The 15,876-nt window shown below is 60.1% G+C and overlaps 8 protein-coding genes across 8 annotated transcripts; 4 read left to right on the forward strand and 4 right to left on the reverse strand.

Moving 5' to 3' along the window:
• Window positions 1–520: 520 nt before the first annotated feature.
• On the reverse strand, window positions 521–1,582 carry SPRG_07905 (hypothetical protein). Its single transcript, XM_012347257.1, has one exon. It carries the CDS (start codon window positions 1,561–1,563, stop codon window positions 565–567), a length of 999 nt encoding a protein of 332 aa, XP_012202647.1. The 5' UTR covers window positions 1,564–1,582; the 3' UTR covers window positions 521–564.
• A 732-nt stretch (window positions 1,583–2,314) lies between these two features.
• On the forward strand, window positions 2,315–3,812 carry SPRG_07906 (hypothetical protein; the record flags this gene model as incomplete). Its single annotated transcript, XM_012347258.1, has 1 exon — window positions 2,315–3,812. The coding sequence occupies exon 1, from the start codon at window positions 2,337–2,339 to the stop codon at window positions 3,810–3,812; it is 1,476 nt and encodes a 491-aa protein (XP_012202648.1). The 5' UTR covers window positions 2,315–2,336.
• A 483-nt stretch (window positions 3,813–4,295) lies between these two features.
• SPRG_07907 (hypothetical protein) lies at window positions 4,296–5,273 on the forward strand. The gene has a single exon (XM_012347259.1). The coding sequence runs from the start codon at window positions 4,308–4,310 to the stop codon at window positions 5,208–5,210; it is 903 nt and encodes a 300-aa protein (XP_012202649.1). The 5' UTR covers window positions 4,296–4,307; the 3' UTR covers window positions 5,211–5,273.
• Window positions 5,274–6,126: 853 nt separating this feature from the next.
• On the forward strand, window positions 6,127–7,040 carry SPRG_07908 (hypothetical protein; the record flags this gene model as incomplete). The annotated part of the gene is made up of 2 exons (XM_012347260.1): window positions 6,127–6,437; window positions 6,539–7,040. The coding sequence occupies 2 exons, from the start codon at window positions 6,127–6,129 to the stop codon at window positions 7,038–7,040; spliced, it is 813 nt and encodes a 270-aa protein (XP_012202650.1).
• A 567-nt stretch (window positions 7,041–7,607) lies between these two features.
• On the reverse strand, window positions 7,608–9,299 carry SPRG_07909 (hypothetical protein; the record flags this gene model as incomplete). Its single annotated transcript, XM_012347261.1, has 1 exon — window positions 7,608–9,299. One exon carries the CDS (start codon window positions 9,297–9,299, stop codon window positions 7,647–7,649), a length of 1,653 nt encoding a protein of 550 aa, XP_012202651.1. The 3' UTR covers window positions 7,608–7,646.
• A 455-nt stretch (window positions 9,300–9,754) lies between these two features.
• Window positions 9,755–11,808, reverse strand: SPRG_07910 (hypothetical protein; the record flags this gene model as incomplete). The annotated part of the gene is made up of 10 exons (XM_012347262.1): window positions 9,755–9,830; window positions 9,875–10,081; window positions 10,138–10,498; window positions 10,550–10,636; window positions 10,683–10,810; window positions 10,858–11,118; window positions 11,170–11,252; window positions 11,305–11,347; window positions 11,396–11,625; window positions 11,666–11,808. 10 exons carry the CDS (start codon window positions 11,806–11,808, stop codon window positions 9,766–9,768), a joined length of 1,608 nt encoding a protein of 535 aa, XP_012202652.1. The 3' UTR covers window positions 9,755–9,765.
• A 267-nt stretch (window positions 11,809–12,075) lies between these two features.
• SPRG_07911 (hypothetical protein) lies at window positions 12,076–12,569 on the forward strand. The gene is made up of 2 exons (XM_012347263.1): window positions 12,076–12,330; window positions 12,388–12,569. Exons 1-2 carry the CDS (start codon window positions 12,085–12,087, stop codon window positions 12,514–12,516), a joined length of 375 nt encoding a protein of 124 aa, XP_012202653.1. The 5' UTR covers window positions 12,076–12,084; the 3' UTR covers window positions 12,517–12,569.
• Window positions 12,567–15,007, reverse strand: SPRG_07912 (hypothetical protein; the record flags this gene model as incomplete). The annotated part of the gene is made up of 4 exons (XM_012347264.1): window positions 12,567–12,869; window positions 12,924–14,119; window positions 14,171–14,257; window positions 14,308–15,007. 4 exons carry the CDS (start codon window positions 15,005–15,007, stop codon window positions 12,567–12,569), a joined length of 2,286 nt encoding a protein of 761 aa, XP_012202654.1.
• Between the last annotated feature and the right edge of the window lie 869 nt (window positions 15,008–15,876).

A 15,876-nucleotide genomic window follows, 5' to 3' on the forward strand; every position in this document is an offset into this window, starting at 1 on the left:
AGACAACGACCAACTCAATAATGACCGAGACATTGCTGGCCCCGTCAACGACGACCCGAGAGACGAGAACAACGATCTCGCCCACGAAGCTGTCGTGATGGATGCTGTGCCGGCAGTCGTCGCCATCGATCCAGCGCTGCCCGATGCCATCCGCCCCGGCGACGGAGCCATTGACGCACGCGATGAGCTGGCAGCGCCTCGCCAAGTCTACCGTCCCGCTCGACCGCCAGCCGACGGGTTGGACTGGCCATTGCTGCTGGGTGCGTTGTCCTGGTACTTCATCGTCCAGAAGCACTCGGACGTTCCTGCTGCGTATGTCACAGAAGGCAACGTCCCGCTGGGCGACCTCGTCCGTCAAATTCGCCAAGGACGCGTCCTGCTGCGACGCGAGCGTCTCGAGGCACTCGACCGCCTCGACTTTGACTTTTCGTGCGCCATGTACAATTGAATGTCATGTGTATGTGAGACCTCGTCGTGGTCTAGCACTAGATTGCGTCCTACTGCGGAACGATCCAACAACGAGCAAGAGAAATAGAACATCAAACGAGAGTTAGATCGCTGAGACTACGGCAGCTTGGCCACCTCCTCCTCGACGAGCGTCTCGCTGACTTCCCAGAGCTTGGCCGCAAGGTCAGCGTCTGTCGCTTTCGGGTGGAGTTCGTCGCTGACTTGGCAGTCCGAGTAGTAGGCGCCTGGCACAACGTCGGGGCGAAGGGCCGTCGCGACCGTGGTCGCCACGCCCTGTGGGATCGACTTGAAGCTTTCGAAACACAGCCGGCGCAACGTGCCGGAGCGCAGCCCCGAGATCGCGCGCAGAGCGTTCCCAAGACCCACAAAGCGCGAGAGCTCCGAGCTCGGGATCGAGCCCGGGTGCAGCGAGACAGAAATGACGTTCTGGCTCGCATACCGCTTGTTGAGCTCCTTGGCGAAGAGGACGTTGGCGAGCTTGGCGTGGCCGTAGCGCTCCCATGGGTGGTAGTACTTGTCGCCGTTAATGTCGTCAAACAGAATCCCCTCCTCGGGCGCAAAGAGGTACTGCGCAAGCGACGCGAGATTGATCACGCGGGCTGGCGCGCTCGGGGTTCCCGTCTTGATGAGCGTCGGCAAGAGCAGCTTGGTCAAGTAGAAATGACCCATGTGGTTGACGCCAAACTGCGTCTCAAAACCGTCGGTCGTTGGCGCCTTGGGACAGGCCATGACGCCGGCGTTGTTGATGAGGACGTGCAGCCGCTCAAACTGGGCGCCGAACGCAGTCGCAAACGCCTTGATCGACGCCAACGACGCCAGGTCCAGCGCCAGGAACGACACCTTGGCATCGGGCTGCGCAGCGACGATTGACGCGACAGCTGCGTCGCCCTTGGAGGCGGAGCGACAGGCGATGACGACGGTCGCGCCCTTGGCCGCGAGGACCCGCGCTGTCTCGAGGCCGAGACCCGTGTTGGCGCCGGTGATGAGAACGACCTTCTGCGGGACCTCAGCGGCCAAGACGGAAGCGACTTGCTCGCCCGTCGTGTAAAAGTTGAACGCGGATGGCGTCTGCGGCGCCGACTGGTGACTGCCCATGGCTCGAGAAGTTTGATTGTGACGCGTTCTAGACGCTGAGCGCCGAGAGTCTGCGTATGATTGGTCAGAATGGGCCAATCATACGTGTGTACAGCAAGAAAAGGCACCAATCAGTGACGGCGGAGGATTCGTATCGCGATGGCGTTACTAAACTGCGGTGGCGGGAACAATAATGACGTGGCGGGAACGCCTAGTATGCGGTTGCTCCTATTCTCTTTGAGTGTACCCAAGCACATGGACAAGGACACGTTTGTTGAATGGGGATTGCGTGGCTGCGTTGCACCCGGTCCATGTCCCCACCCAGCAGTTGCGCTCCTATTAGCTTGGTCTCCACAATGCAAGGCGCTATCCATGTACAAAGTTGGTGTAAGATAGCTGGTCAACCGAGAACTTGAGTTTGTGGAAGAAAGAGTATAGCTTGAACGAGACGGAAGCAGGGTCGGCTCAAGGGCGCATAAATAACTTTGGTCGGGCTGGACATCGAGCTTGTAGCCGAGGTTACGTCGGGTAAGGCGTGAAGAGACCACTGCAACGACGAGCACCTGGTCAAGGACTTCATCGCTCGAGCAAGCGAGTATAGCGGCTACTACGAGGGACAATCTAGAACCAACGACCGTCGTTTGTTGTTGCATTGTTCGCGAAGTCTCAACGTGTGCGTATCCGGATGATATCCGGAGTGCGGGTCCTCTGTAATTGGCCTCTTTTTGGCCAATCCCGATGCGCGCCGTGGCGGAAGCCGTCATTTTCGATTCTCGAAAGGAGCGGCCGACGTCATGCGCGTGGCGGTCACAGTCAAGCGGTCGAACGGAGAAAAGTTCAACGTCGAGGCCGAGCTCGAGAGCACCGTCTTGGCCTTCAAGGAGGAGCTCGAGCACACGACGCAGGTTGCGCCGGCCCTCCAGCGCCTCATCTACAAGGGCAAGGTCCTCAAGGACGAGCTGACGCTGGCCAGCTACGAACTCGAGGCCAACCAGACCATCTACTTTGTCAAGGGCGCTGCGGCCAAGACCGCACCGGCCGCGCCTTCTGCACCGGCGGCGGCGCCTGCCCCAGCAGCGGCGACGCCGACACCCGCCCCGGCCGCCAACCCGTTTGGTGCTTCGCCTTTCGGTGCCTCGCCGTTTGGTGCTAGCCCGTCGCCGTTCGGTGGCATGGGTGGCATGGGCGGTATGCCTGGCATGCAGCAGATGCTCCAGAACCCAGAGATGATGCAGCAGATGATGGAGTCGCCGATGATGCAGAGCCTCATGAACAACCCCGAGATCATGCGCAACATGATGCAAGCCAACCCAGCGATGCGCCAGCTCCTCGAGCAGAACCCCGAGCTCAACCACGTCATGAACGACCCAGAGATGCTTCGCCGGAGCATGGAGGCCATGCGCAACCCCGCGGCCATGCGCGAGATGATGCGCAACCAAGACACGGCGCTCCGGAACATCGAGTCGCATCCCGAAGGCTTCAACGCGCTTCGCCGCATGTACACGGAAGTCCAGGAGCCCCTCATGAACGCTGCGAGCAGCGGTATGAGCATGCCTGGCTCGGCCTTCCCGATGCCCGGCGCTGTCGGTGGCGCGACGCCAACGCCTCCTGCGGCGACGACCTCCTCGACGACACCTGCCAACCCGTGGGGCATGCCATCGACGACGACGACAACGCCTGCGACGGGCATGAGTCCGTTTGGTGCCAATCCGTGGGGCGCTAGCCCGTTCGGCGCCAATCCCCTCGGCGCCGGTGGCTTTGACCCGGCCATGCTCAACGACCCGATGGTGCGCGGCATGATGGAGCAGATGAGCAACAACCCGGAGATGATGCGCTCGATGATGGAGATGAACCCGCAGCTCCAGGCGCTGGACCCTGCGGTGCGCGAGCAGCTCCTCAACCCCGAGACGCTTCGCACGATGATGAACCCGGCCAGCTTGCAGGCCATCATGCAGATGCAAGCGGCGATGCAGCAGCTCCAGGGCTCTGGCATGCTCGGCAACCTCGGGGCGCCTCCGGCAAGCGCGGGCGGCGCCAACAATCCGTTTGGTGCTGGCGCCAGCAACCCGTTCCTGAACAACCTCTTCTCCGGCAGCTTTGGCGGCGCGCCCGCCGCACCGGCCGGCAACCCCGAAGAGCTCTACGCGTCCCAACTCACGCAGCTCGTCGACATGGGCTTTACGAACCGCGACCAGAACCTCCGCGCGCTGCAAGCGACCTTCGGCAACGTCAACGCGGCCGTCGACCGTATCTTGAGCGGTCTGTCTTAAAATGTCGGTGCTTGTCCAGTCTTATAGTATCTGGTTTTCGTGTCTGGTTTGGCGAATGGATACTCTGGGATGAGCCTCGAGGAGGAGACTGGTGCAAGTAGCGACCTAGCTCACCGCTGCTCGATTCCATTTCGGGTTGCGAGCTGGCCACGTCATCGAGTTCGGCGGTGGCCGTTGGCAGGTCGGTTTCTCGAATTCGGTTGTGCCACGTGTCCCATACAAAGAACAAGCTTCTCGAAATACAATTCCTTTTGGCGATCCGAATACAAATATCAAGATATTGTTTTTCGGACAACGAAGTGCTGGCCACGTAGCCCAATAGCTTGAGTATTGTATAGTATACAAACCACCCGCCAAATCAATCCAAGATGCTAAATGGCGCGTTCGCATTGGCTACATTGTAGCCAATCCAAAGGGGCCATACGCAATCAGCACTGATCCCATCACTAAGTACACAACGCAGAGTGGCTCATTTCCGCATTCGCGACAACCTCCATGGCGCCGCAGCAGCAGATGATGATGACCGACGCGATGGACTCGTTCCTGCAGCAGCAGTTCGAGGCCTCGCCCCGCGCTGCTCACGGCGCGCCGACCGCCGCATCGCCAACCGTCGTCCTCGGTATGGACGAGACGCAAGCCATCGCCGACACGCTGCGCTCGCGCAAGACGCACCGCGACGCCATCGAGATGGAGCGGCGCGTCGAGTACTTTCGCGGCAAGGACGTCCGCCGCTGCTTCCCGGGCGCGGCGCCCGACACGATCGAGAGCTACGGCCACTCGCTGCTCTACCACGGCTTTATCCACCGCTCCGAGAAGGTTGCGGCGGCCAAGAAGCTCAAGGGCGCGCCGACGACACTCGCGATTGCAAAGGACCAGTCGTTCGCGACCGACGGCTTGTACACGTGGATGTACGAAGGCTCGGCGACGCTTCGCAACGTGCTCACGGTCGTTTTGGTCTGCTTTGCGGGCCTCTGCACGCTCTACCCGCTCTGGCCGCACTGGGCGCAATCGGCCGTCTGGAACAGCGGCGTCACGCTGGCGCTTGCGAGTACAGCCGTAGGATGTGTGCGCGTGAGCGTCTGGCTCGGGATCTGGCTCGCTACGGGACGCCACGTATGGTTTCTCCCCAACTTTCCGCTGCTCACGTCGCCGCTTCTTGAAGAAGGCAAGGCGCCGGTCGGGTCGACGACCAAGCGCCTGCTGGTGGCAACGGCCCTTTTGGCGATCGCAGCCTACTTTGTCTATTACCCCATGTCGTTCGGGAAGCGTGGCGCTCTCGGCTTGGGCCGGCAGCTCGTGCGCGAAGCGTACAAGGGCACGGTCCTCAACCGCTTCTCCCAGCAAGAGAAGGATCTTGTCTACTCGATCTTTCGCGTCCTCCGGCGCTTGCTCGTGTAACATCATCCCGTTGTTGGATGTATATTTAGCATAACCCATCATGTACTCTATACTTGTTTCCGTAACCTTAGTGCACTGTGTGTGTCCGTGCAAGTGGTGTATGTCAATGAATCAAGGGACTGGAGACGTACTGGCAAGCCCCAGTGCGCTGCGACATGGAGCGCCCAGCCGATGGTCCGACGTGCGACGACGTATCTCGAGGATTTTCCTCCGTGCGATCGCCGCAAGCCACCTTGCACCTGCTGGCAAGGGCGAAGAAAGGTCGGACAGAAACAGACCGCAACGTGCAGACTGGAACGAGCCTTCTACAATCCAACACGCCATGCGCACGCTTGCATAGACGACCCACTGCGCCGCTATGTCGACGCTTGCCGATCCATTGTCGCCAACCGGCCGCTGGATGCATGCGGCGAGCCGATGGCTACCACGCGTTTCGCCGGCCGCGCTTGCTTGCATCTGGAAGCCATGAGGCCAGATCGTTTGGCGAAGGCCCTGGGCTCGCGCCACCGCTGCGTGCGCTCTGCGTCGGCGTCCGCATCGAGGTCGGTGGTGTGGCCACGCGGTCGCGTCCTTTGGTGTCGAGTGTGTTCGCATCAACATGTTGTTCGACCGGATGTGCGTTCTGTATCCGGACGATCGAAACCACTTGGCGTTTGTATGTCGTAGCCACGTCACCGCTTTTTGTATGGAAACTGAAAAATTCACTTCCCATTTTCATTCCAAGTACACGCGAGCGAGCGATGGGTTCGGACTGCTGCGGCGGCAATCACTCGCATGGCGCGGCTGCGCCCGTGGTCCCGGCGGCGCCCATGACCAAGGAGGTACGCTCCATGCTTCTTCATTCTCTTGCGTCTACCTTGGTGCTGATGACGATGCATGTGCGTAGGAGGAAGCCGAGTTCAAGGCGGTCAAGAAGATGGCCGACTTTCTCCGGGGCCGCAATGGCATGCCGGTCCGGCAAGCGATCGAGCTCGGGAAGCGCGTCGAGTTCTTCCGCGGTGACAAGCTCGGCAAGTTCCTCATCAACCACGACTCGGCGAGCAAGTACTGCGTGGCGCCGGTCACCTCCAAGGACGACGCGCTCGAGATGGGTCGTCTCCTCGTGACGCATGGCTTCATCCACAAGTCGGAGCGCGATGCCAAGAACAAGAAGCTCTTGCAGCCGTCGCAGAGCCACGAGTTTACGGCCGACGGCTTCTACACGTGGATGTACGATGGCCCCAAGACGTTCCGCAACTTTTGACGGCCGCGCTCATTGTGGGCTTCACGGGCCTCGTGTGCTACCCGATCTGGCCGCAGTGGTCCAAGATTGGCGTCTGGTACCTCAGCGTCACGTTCCTCATTGTCATCATCGTCTTCTGTATCGTGCGGCTCTTCGCCTTCTTTATCCTCTGGCTCGCGGGCATTGAGTTTTGGTTTCTGCCCAACATCTTTGACGACAACCTCGGCGTCATTGACTCGTTCAAGCCGCTCTACAGCCTCCGCAAGACAGACCCGTCGGAGACCAAGTACCGCGCCTTGGCGCTTCTTGCGTTTATCGGCTTTTGCATCTGGGTCGCGCAGCAGCCGACCGACTTTGACGAGTACATGGCGCTCACCAAGCAGTTTACGGACGATGTGTACAGCGGGAAGCTCCTCGACGACATGAGCCAGAAGGACAAGGAAGACATTGACAAGCTCAAGGTCCCCGACCTCGAAGAGCTCATGCGCGACGACGCGTCCGACATGTTTGCCGACAAGGACGAAGACTCGATCTTTGACAGCTTTATGGAGCAAAAGTACTTTTCCGAAGACGCCGACGCCGACGACGACGTGCGCGACGACTTGTAGGCCGCCAATTACCCCTCGAATATATACCATAGTAGTTATCAGAGCGTGTCCCCCCCACAGGCTCACCCCCCACGGTCGAGACCAGCCTGCTTTCTCTGCTCCAGCGTTTTTCAATGTTTCGCACGGCTCGGAAGAGACCAGTCGACCTCGAGTGCGCTCGTCGTTCGTCGGATGGGCCAAGAGAGCGGACTCGGCGACATAAGAATCGAGGAAGCGACGGCAACCCGACGCGGTTATCGACTAAAGACCCAACGAGACTACTTGGTGCCATCCGCTCGGCGGGTCGTTGTCGCGCAGGTGGTGCAGTCGCCCGCCCCGATGGCGAACCAGTACCTAGGTAGGGAGGGTCCTTGTGCCCCATCGCGTTGACCGTGATGTGTGTATTGGCATAAGAACCACTTGAGCCTTTTTAGCAGAGCTTGTCGCCGAGTGGTCGGCTTGACCTCGTTTGGATTGCTAGCGTTGTCCGTGGTCGGATGAAAGCGCTCGTTCATGGCCCGCCATGCCATCCGCAGTCGTGTCACCTGCACGCCCTCTTGGATCTCACGCTGTAGACCGATGGACTACGAGCGTTTCAAAACATGCTAAATTAGACCATCGGGGTTTTTAGACGCAATCGTTGACGACCAACGACGACGTCTTACGCTTCTTCTTGGAGCCATGCAGCCACGTGGACGGTAGCTGGCGCATGGCGAAGACGACGTAGAGCAGCGCGGCCAGCGCCAAGAGCCACGACGTCCACGCATTTACAGTCATCGGACGATCCGCGATCGGAGCTTGGCGCGCGCCCAAGAGGAGATTTCCGGCCGCCACCGCAAATGCAATCGCCTTGCGCTCGGCCTGCACCACCGGGTGCGTCGGTGACAGCGCCTCGACGCTCGACGGTGCGAGCAGCCACGGCAGCGACCAGCACGGTGTGCCGGGCTCCAAATCGCCGGTCCACGCGACTTTGTACTTGGTCGCGCTCGACCTTCCTTGGTCAAAGCGCTGCAGGTGCGTGAGGAGCGGCACTTGGTACGCGTCGCCGCTGAGCTTGGCGCTGTTGCGGTGCAGAAATATCATGTCGCCGTGCATGTCGCGCTGCCCCATCGCGATGCCGCAGAAATGCGCGCGCCACGGCAGCTGCGTGCCGACGATCATTGGCAGCGCCGCAATGTAGTGGAACGGCGTGGACGTCGCGAGGAACGCGAGGCGGAAGAGGTCCTTGTCGCCGTACGCGAGCTTGAGGTCGTCGAGGACATTGGGGTGGAACGTGAGCGCCATGAGGTACTGCAGCGCTCGCACGGACGTCGCGCGGTTCAGAAGGACTTGGCCGCTTTCTTGCTCAAACATGCCCGTTGGAAATGCCACGCCGAGGTACTCCCAGAGAAGGCTCTCGCCATCGACGTGGAAGAGCGTGTTGGACGGCTGCCAGTAGTCGGGCCAAAAGAGCGCGCCGTGCGTTTCAAACGCTCTCGACTCGAAGAGATACGTCGGGTCGCGAAGCGGGAGGTTGTCGCAGTCGAGCAAGAGGACGTGGTCGAACGACGCGTGGTAGAGCGCATAGGGCTTGGTGCGAAATCGGGTCGCGCGCGGGTCCGTGATCGCGCGCAGCACGACCTTGTCGGTCTGTTCGAGTCGCTGCAACACAGCGTTTCTTCGAGGGTCCATCTCGTCGTGCCGGTAGAAAAGCTCGATCGGCAAGCGGCAGCCGTACGACCGGAGGAGCTGGATGATGGCAGACACACTGGGCACGACCGCCGGGTAGATGGCGAAGACGAGGCCGCGGCTGGCCGTGCCCGCAATCGATGGCGCATGCTCGTACGCCGCAGCGCGATGGCGAAAGTCGGTGAACGCGCGCGCCATGCTGCACGTAAAGTTGACGCCGCGCTCGATGCTGTGGCACGTCGTGGCCATGACGCGGTACGTGTCGCCGCTCGTCCGGTTGCGCACTTCGCAGTAGCCTGCGAGGCCCGTCACGATGGGTGCATCGCAGGACTGATCCGATAACGGACGCCGCTGTCCGGACACGGGATCGCAGTCGCTCATGGCGCGCCACGCGACGCACTCGAACTCGCTGGGTTGCCACACCGCAGGCACGCGGTCCAGCGTCAGGTTGCGCGGCTCGTCGATCGAGGGCGTGGGTAGCGCGACATGGAAGACGCCGGTCGTGTAGGTGGCGACCGCGATGGTGGCGAGGAGGCATGCGATGCTGGCTGCGGCGGAGCCTCGGCGGCGCCATCGCACGCTGGGTGGCGGCCCTCGCTGCTGCTGCTGCATACTAATAGTCTCGTTATGTTGCGTCTTTCCCATGCGTATGTTGGCGCGAATCCGGGACGCAAATAGTGTTGTGCTCGACGGCCACCATTCGTGTGCTAATAGCTTGGGTGCTATCGTGCACTCTACTGGCAAGGTCGTGTGGCCGAGCCATGGCGGTAGGACTCGATTTCTCAACAACGCTCCGGTCCTCACCACGCTTGCTCACGTCACACGTGAGCGTTGCCCCCACACTATTTCATACTGCAGAGACACGACGATAAAATACCGTTACCGGGTACGGGACGTGGGCCAGCAGGGAAAGCAGCAGGACACGCGACGAGCCCGCCGACGGGAGCTGCCGACGCCGCCTCGTTGTCCACCTCGTTCTTGGCTCGTGGAAGGAACAGCATCCGAGTCACTCGAGATTGAAAAACAAAGATATCAAATACTTATTTCTTTCACGTCGACGCAAGTATCAAGGTATCAACTAAATGGCCGTGGTAAAGTTGGCGATTGGCCCCATGCTGCCGTCGGCGCCGCCGTTGCCAATACCTATTGTATGGTATCAGGTGCGTGTCTTTCGAGGGTCGGCGTACCCGAGACGCGGGCAAAGTACGTCGTGTTGGGGCGGAGGTCCGAGACGAGCGTCCAGTTGCGGACTCCGCGGTACACTTGGACGTCGTTGAGCATGAGTGCGTAGCCCTGCACGTCGACAAGCGCGGGCCACGAGATGTTTGCGGTCGACGACGAAATGTTGCGCACGTCTGGCGGTGTCATGGGCGCGTCGAGGTAGTAGGACGCCGCTATCCCAGGTAGGATCGCGTCAGTCCCAAGTGAACGCGAGGAAGAGAGAGTGTACGAGGCGTGTCGAGAAAGGTCGGCCAGCCCCACGCCGCATACCCCTGAATGAAGAGCCCGAGACCGATGGCCTGCACAAAGAAGGCAGATCGCGTTGGAAACGCCGTGGCCGGCAGAAGGAGCAGACCAATCTGCACGTGGTGGAGATGCAAGAGCGTGTGCGGGTACAAGCCATGGACGATGGCCATGTAGATCGCCACGAGTACGTACAAGGCGAGAAGAGAGAGGAGCGCTTTCTGCTGGTAGAGGTGCCGCAGCAGGTGGAACGCAAGGCCGAGAGCAACGAGCCCAACGAGCCCAAAGACGATGTATGTCCACACGTTCACGCTTGGCGTGGCCCTGTACCCCCCAAAGTTGATGTTCTAATGGCGTCGGCGGTGTGAGATGAACGAGTCGATGTGTGCCGTACGTACGAGCCACGGGAGGAACGCAAACTGGGTCAAGTGCAGCATCAGGTGAAAGGGCACGACCGACAAGAGGCCCCAGTACACAAATCGTTCCTGTGCAATTGGATCAAGATATCAAGAGGGCCGCGAGCTTTTTTACCTTGCGCGAGTACGACGCGTACTTCGCAAACGTATACTGAGCGACCCAGAGGTAGAGGCAGTGCACGGCCACGACGACGATGCAAATGTCGGTGAAGAGATGGAGGCTCAGCGTATCATAGTCAAAGCCTAAGCCATCGATCGAGACATGCAAGCACGAAAAACATCGAGTCTACTGGTGGGTGACGCGATGAGCGTCACGTAGATGAAGCCCCAAATGCACTGCACGTGCGTGAGAAGCAACGGCGAGAGTGCTGGAAACCAAGCAAGCCCGAGCGTGGCGGCGGCACCGACGCTGAAGATGTACCAGGACAGGTCGACGCAGTGCGAGATCGAAGCGGCGTCCAGGTAAAACGACATGGTTTTGGGGAACCAAGATGGGAACGCTTGTGTCGTGACGCCGTGCTGGGTCGATGCTGCAAAGCTCATGCGCTCGCCTTTGATGAGCACGATATGAACGACGAAGATGATGGATGGGATATGTGTACCGTCGTAGCGCATGAGGCCACAACCGCCGCCCGACCTGATGGCACCGGCGTGAATCGCAGCCTTGCAGATGCGCGAGTCGCCGCTAGTCACAAGCATGCTGTCGTGGTCGGAACGTCGAAGATGGAGCGGAGTACCGGTACGGTCCCGACCCAATGACCGCAAGCACGGACGACTGATCTACGCACAAGGTCCATTCAATGCAAAGGCGTGGGCACTAGAGCGCACCTGATAGGCAGCCGCTGGGGCACCGAAAGGCGAACCAGTCCGTCTGAAATGGCTGGCAGTCGATGCCATGGAGGCCGCAGTTCGGTCCTTTCCAGTAGCCAAAGTACCGGCAGCCCATCATGGCCGGCGCTTGGCCATTGACTTTGGCAGCGAAGAAGCTGTAGTAGAAGAGGGTCGTGAGCACGCTGACGACGACGACGAGGTACACGGCGATGGGCACGTGCTGGCGCCTACTCGAGGTGACGCAAGCTGCAGATTTGGCGTTTGTACCAGCGGTGGGGCGCCACTTTGAGCGCGTCGTAGGGCGTCGCATGGGCCACCGGCGACGGCGGCGGCGTGTGCTCATCGATTGAGATGCGGTGGGCGCGGTGGACGAGGCTCGGCCGGCGCTCGGTCTCGGTGGCCTCGGCCATGTCGCTCGCGGCAATACTGGAGCAATCCCTTACATCGTTGCCGAGACGTTGACACGATGATGTATTGAGAGATTTTCCCTTCTGAACAAGATGATTTCGGAGAAGCTCCCTACGAACAAAGGCTATCACATTGCTTTCATACTGGCCATGTACTGTGCTAAACACGTGCTGAAGCCAATGTGCTAAGGCCGTTTCAGGGAAACTCCTTCTTTGCAATATATTAAATATAAGAGGGTTTCTCGAAACCCGCTGGAAATATTCAGTTTCCAAGTGGCGATGGACGGGTACCGGAACATCATGGGCGGGAAGCTCAGCCTCAAGGCCAAGGGGATCCCGGTCAAGGCCAAGAAGACCAAGAAGGCGAAGAAGACGAGCCGCAAGCATGAGGACGGCGACGATGGAGAGGTAGCGGCGAAGAAGACGACGTCCAAGAAGGTCCGGGTCGACGACGACGTCGTCCTCGTCCCGATGGGTGGCATGACGGACGCGCAGAAGAAGCATGCCAAGTTCAAGTCCAAGCGCGTACGCAGCCTCTTGCGACCTGCATCGGTATGCTCATGATGCGATGCATGTCGATAGGAAGAGGAAGACATCCGCAAGCAAGCGTCCAAGACGTACCGCGAGCGCGTCGAAGAGTACTCGACATATCTCGGCAACCTGACCGAGCACCACGACGTCCCGCGCGTCTCGGCGGCCGGCAACGGCTAAGTCGCATGCGAATCTTATTGTATGTACAACAACAACACTCTGTGCTGCGCCTACAAGTCGGTACGGCCGGACGGGTTCTGCACGTACGGGATGCACTGCTTGGCCTGGGACCAGTCGCGCCCGCGCTTGTCACCACACGTCATGTAGAGCTCGCACGCATGGGTCGACGAGCCGTGGCAGAAGAGCGGGTTGTTCTTGCGGCACTCAATGTCCTGGACGAGGCCGCCAAGGACGTCGACGCGGGGCACGATGTCGTTCTGGGGCTTGATGGTCACGACGTAGTCGCGGACGTCCTCTTCGTTGATGTGGAAGCGACCGCGGCTAAAGACGAGACCCGGGCCCGAGAAGGAAATCTACAAGAAGAAACCATCATGAGGCGTCGACGCCATATGAGATCGTGCGCGTACCGCCGGCGACTTGGTGGCTGCGCCAACCATGGCGGCCATCGCACCGCCGAGCGAGTGGCCCGTGAGGATGACGTTCTTGCCCGATGCCTTGAGCGCCTGGACCTTGCGCAGCACGGGCATGTAGACCGGCTCGGGCGTGAACCGCTCGAGCATGTTCATCGACAGGAGCTGGACGACGAAGTCGAGCGGCAGCTGGTTCAAGAACGGGATGAAGACGTTGGCAAACTGCATGATCGTGATGCCGAACCAGTAGTGCATGTCCTCGAGCGCATCGGCGGCCGACGCCGTGCCGCGAATTGCGACCACCGTCGCGTTCACATCGAGAAAGTCGACCTGGAACCAGCACTGGTGGTCCGAATTCTTGTCGGAAAAGTCGGTAAAGTTCCAGTTCTTGAGCGCCGTGTTGTCGAAGCGCTTGTGCAGCATGTCGATCTGCAGCGACGTGTTGGAGCCGTACGCAGCATCCGCGATCAAGATGAAGTCGATGATGTTGAGCCCGCTCTTCTGGAGGTCGCAGATCGGGTACCGCGGGATGTCGCCCCAGTGCTTCAGCGGCGTGTACTGCACCACGTTGGCGTGCGGCGGCTCGACGTGGAAGTCGCCGCCCGTCACGAAGGTGCCGACGACGAACGCCATCGAGAAGAAGACGAACGAGACGAGCACGAACGAAATGACAAAGTGGCGGAACGCGTTTCCGAAAATCTGCGGCCAGCGGCGCTGGATGGTCGAGGTACCAACGACGAGGAAGAAGCCCATGATGGGCCACCCGAGGAAGAAGACGGCGAGCGAGAGGTACGCCGACAGAATCAAGCACGGGATGAGCACGAGGAGGCGCTGGTCGAGCGTCAGCTTGCGCCACGGGTGCATGACGCGTTCGCGAAGCGCCAGTGCCTTGCCGCTGAGCGTATTGGCCTCGTCGCCCGCGACCGGCGTGACGGCGGCCGCGTCGATTTCAACATAGTCGTCACGCTTGGACTTGCAGCACGACCAGGCCGGCGCAATGCACGCCGTCGCACGGTCGACGAGGTTGCGGAAGCTCAGCACGAAGCGGAAGCCGAGGTCGAGCAGCCAAAAGCTCTTGAAGGTTTCTTCGTGCACGATGGCCTGGATCTTCTTCTCGAGCTCGCGGCGTGTGCGGTGGTAGTTGGCGACGAGCTCACGCATGCGAGCATTGCGGCTGCTCCAGTAATGGCACACTAGACACTAGACATTGTATAAGTCGACTTGATATCTTGATACTTGCGGACCCATCCAGAGCGCGAGGTAAAAGCCCATCGTGTAAAAGCCGACGCGCAGGTAGCGGTAAAACGCGTCGCTGATGCTAAACGTGTCGACTACACAACTCCGTATCAAGACCGTATCAAGACCGTATCAAGAGACGTACAGAGCACGAGGAGTGCGGCGACGGCGGTCACGAGCTCAAACAAGATCGGGCAAATGAAATCCACGAGGACAAAGGTCGAGTAGTCGATCGGCGGGCCGTTGTACTGCGTCGTGCCAAAGACAACGGCCGCGCGGTTGGCGCGAATCACGCTGCGGATCGCGAGCTGCCAGCGGCGGAGCGGGCGCATGTGGCGGTGCACGAGCTCCTTCTGCTCCTTCTCCTTGATCGTGTCGTCGACGAGCGGCTTGTCCTCCGAGTACGGGTCGTATGTGATGTGGCGCGGCACGTCGTCGAGGGGCATCTCTCTGTAGTGGCGAATGTAGTGGATGACGACGGCCAGCGAGAGGCGAAAGTTGGGCAAGCTGCCCTCGCTGCTGTCGAGCGCGTCGCGGAAGAGACGCGTCGACTCCTCAAAGACGTACGAGAGGAGGATGATGAGGATCGGGAGTGCGCCGAGCATGAAGAGCGAGCGCAAGATGAAGCCGGGCGCGGCCTGCGCCGACGGCAAGAAGACCGAGAAGAAGACCTCCATGAGCACCGAGAAGGAGAACATGACGATGACCATGAGCACAAGAAACGAGAGGTACGAGAAGCGGAACTGGCAGATGACGCGGTACCACGCCCACGCGTCCTGCTCGGTGGTCAAGAGCCGCATCTCGAGCTGCTTGATGTCCTCCTCCTGCGCTCGCTCGAGCGACATGGGCTCGCGCGACTTGGTGCTAGACGTCGCCATGTGCAAAATGCAAAGTCAGTCAGTTCGGCTGCCAGCTCACAAGATACCGCTCTTTTTTACATCACTTTTTTGATCCCTACAAATGTCAAGTATAGAGGGATTGTATTTTGCTTATCCGGATGATACGGCCGGATAAGAACGGGTGGTGGACTTGGGATTTTGAACAGGTTTGTCCCAGCTGCGGCCCTTTGTTGAAGCGAATCAACCCGACGAAGGCGTCGGTCCACTGCGCGTCGATACCAAGAATCTAGCCTCGCATCACCCGCTCCATATCGTCCAGCCAGCTCGCCCTGCTAATGGTCTAGGATGAAGATGAGGAGCTCCAAAGGTGGCAAGCACGGTGATCGCGGGATGTACAGTGTGCACTTCGTGGCCTGTCGTCCGAACCGCCTCAGCTCAGCTCTGCAGCTCAGACAGACAGGACAAGCGTCTCTTTTTCTGCTGCTGCTGGATTGTAGTGACTGCGGTCGCCGGTATCGTGGCGTTGCGTCTCTCTGCGTGCAGTACCAGGTCAAGAAAGAAGACCCGTGGCGCAACTGAGGTCCAGCTCTGCACGCGACGTCGAGAACCATCAACTTGAGAGTGACATGGACCGGTCATCTGCCTTGCGCATGTCGCAGCTTCAAGGTCCAAATCCCGTGTCGGCGATGTGCGCTGCAGGACGAAGGCGCACCGAGAGAGCTCGACAGTGACGTGTTCTCGCAAGAGTTGGCTTTCTGATCTCTCGGTCGACAGTCGGGGCTACGGGCAACGTCGCGCCCACGAGTGCTGGCACACTACATTCCCTTGGACCAGTACAGCTGGCACAGCTGCCGCCTTTCCACCGCATGGTACTC

This window comes from Saprolegnia parasitica (genome assembly GCF_000151545.1).
Source record: "Saprolegnia parasitica CBS 223.65 unplaced genomic scaffold supercont2.35, whole genome shotgun sequence".
NCBI classification, from domain to species: Eukaryota; Oomycota; class Saprolegniomycetes; order Saprolegniales; family Saprolegniaceae; genus Saprolegnia; species Saprolegnia parasitica.

Bases quoted from the DNA above. Each gene is read 5' to 3' on its own strand.
- SPRG_07905 (XM_012347257.1), bottom strand. From the start codon at position 1,563: ATGGGCAGTCACCAGTCGGCGCCGCAGACGCCATCCGCGTTCAACTTT.
- SPRG_07907 (XM_012347259.1), top strand. From the start codon at position 4,308: ATGGCGCCGCAGCAGCAGATGATGATGACCGACGCGATGGACTCGTTC.
- SPRG_07911 (XM_012347263.1), top strand. From the start codon at position 12,085: ATGGACGGGTACCGGAACATCATGGGCGGGAAGCTCAGCCTCAAGGCC. The intron at 12,331-12,387 runs GTACGCAGCCTC...GCATGTCGATAG, and splicing joins CCAAGTTCAAGTCCAAGCGC to GAAGAGGAAGACATCCGCAA.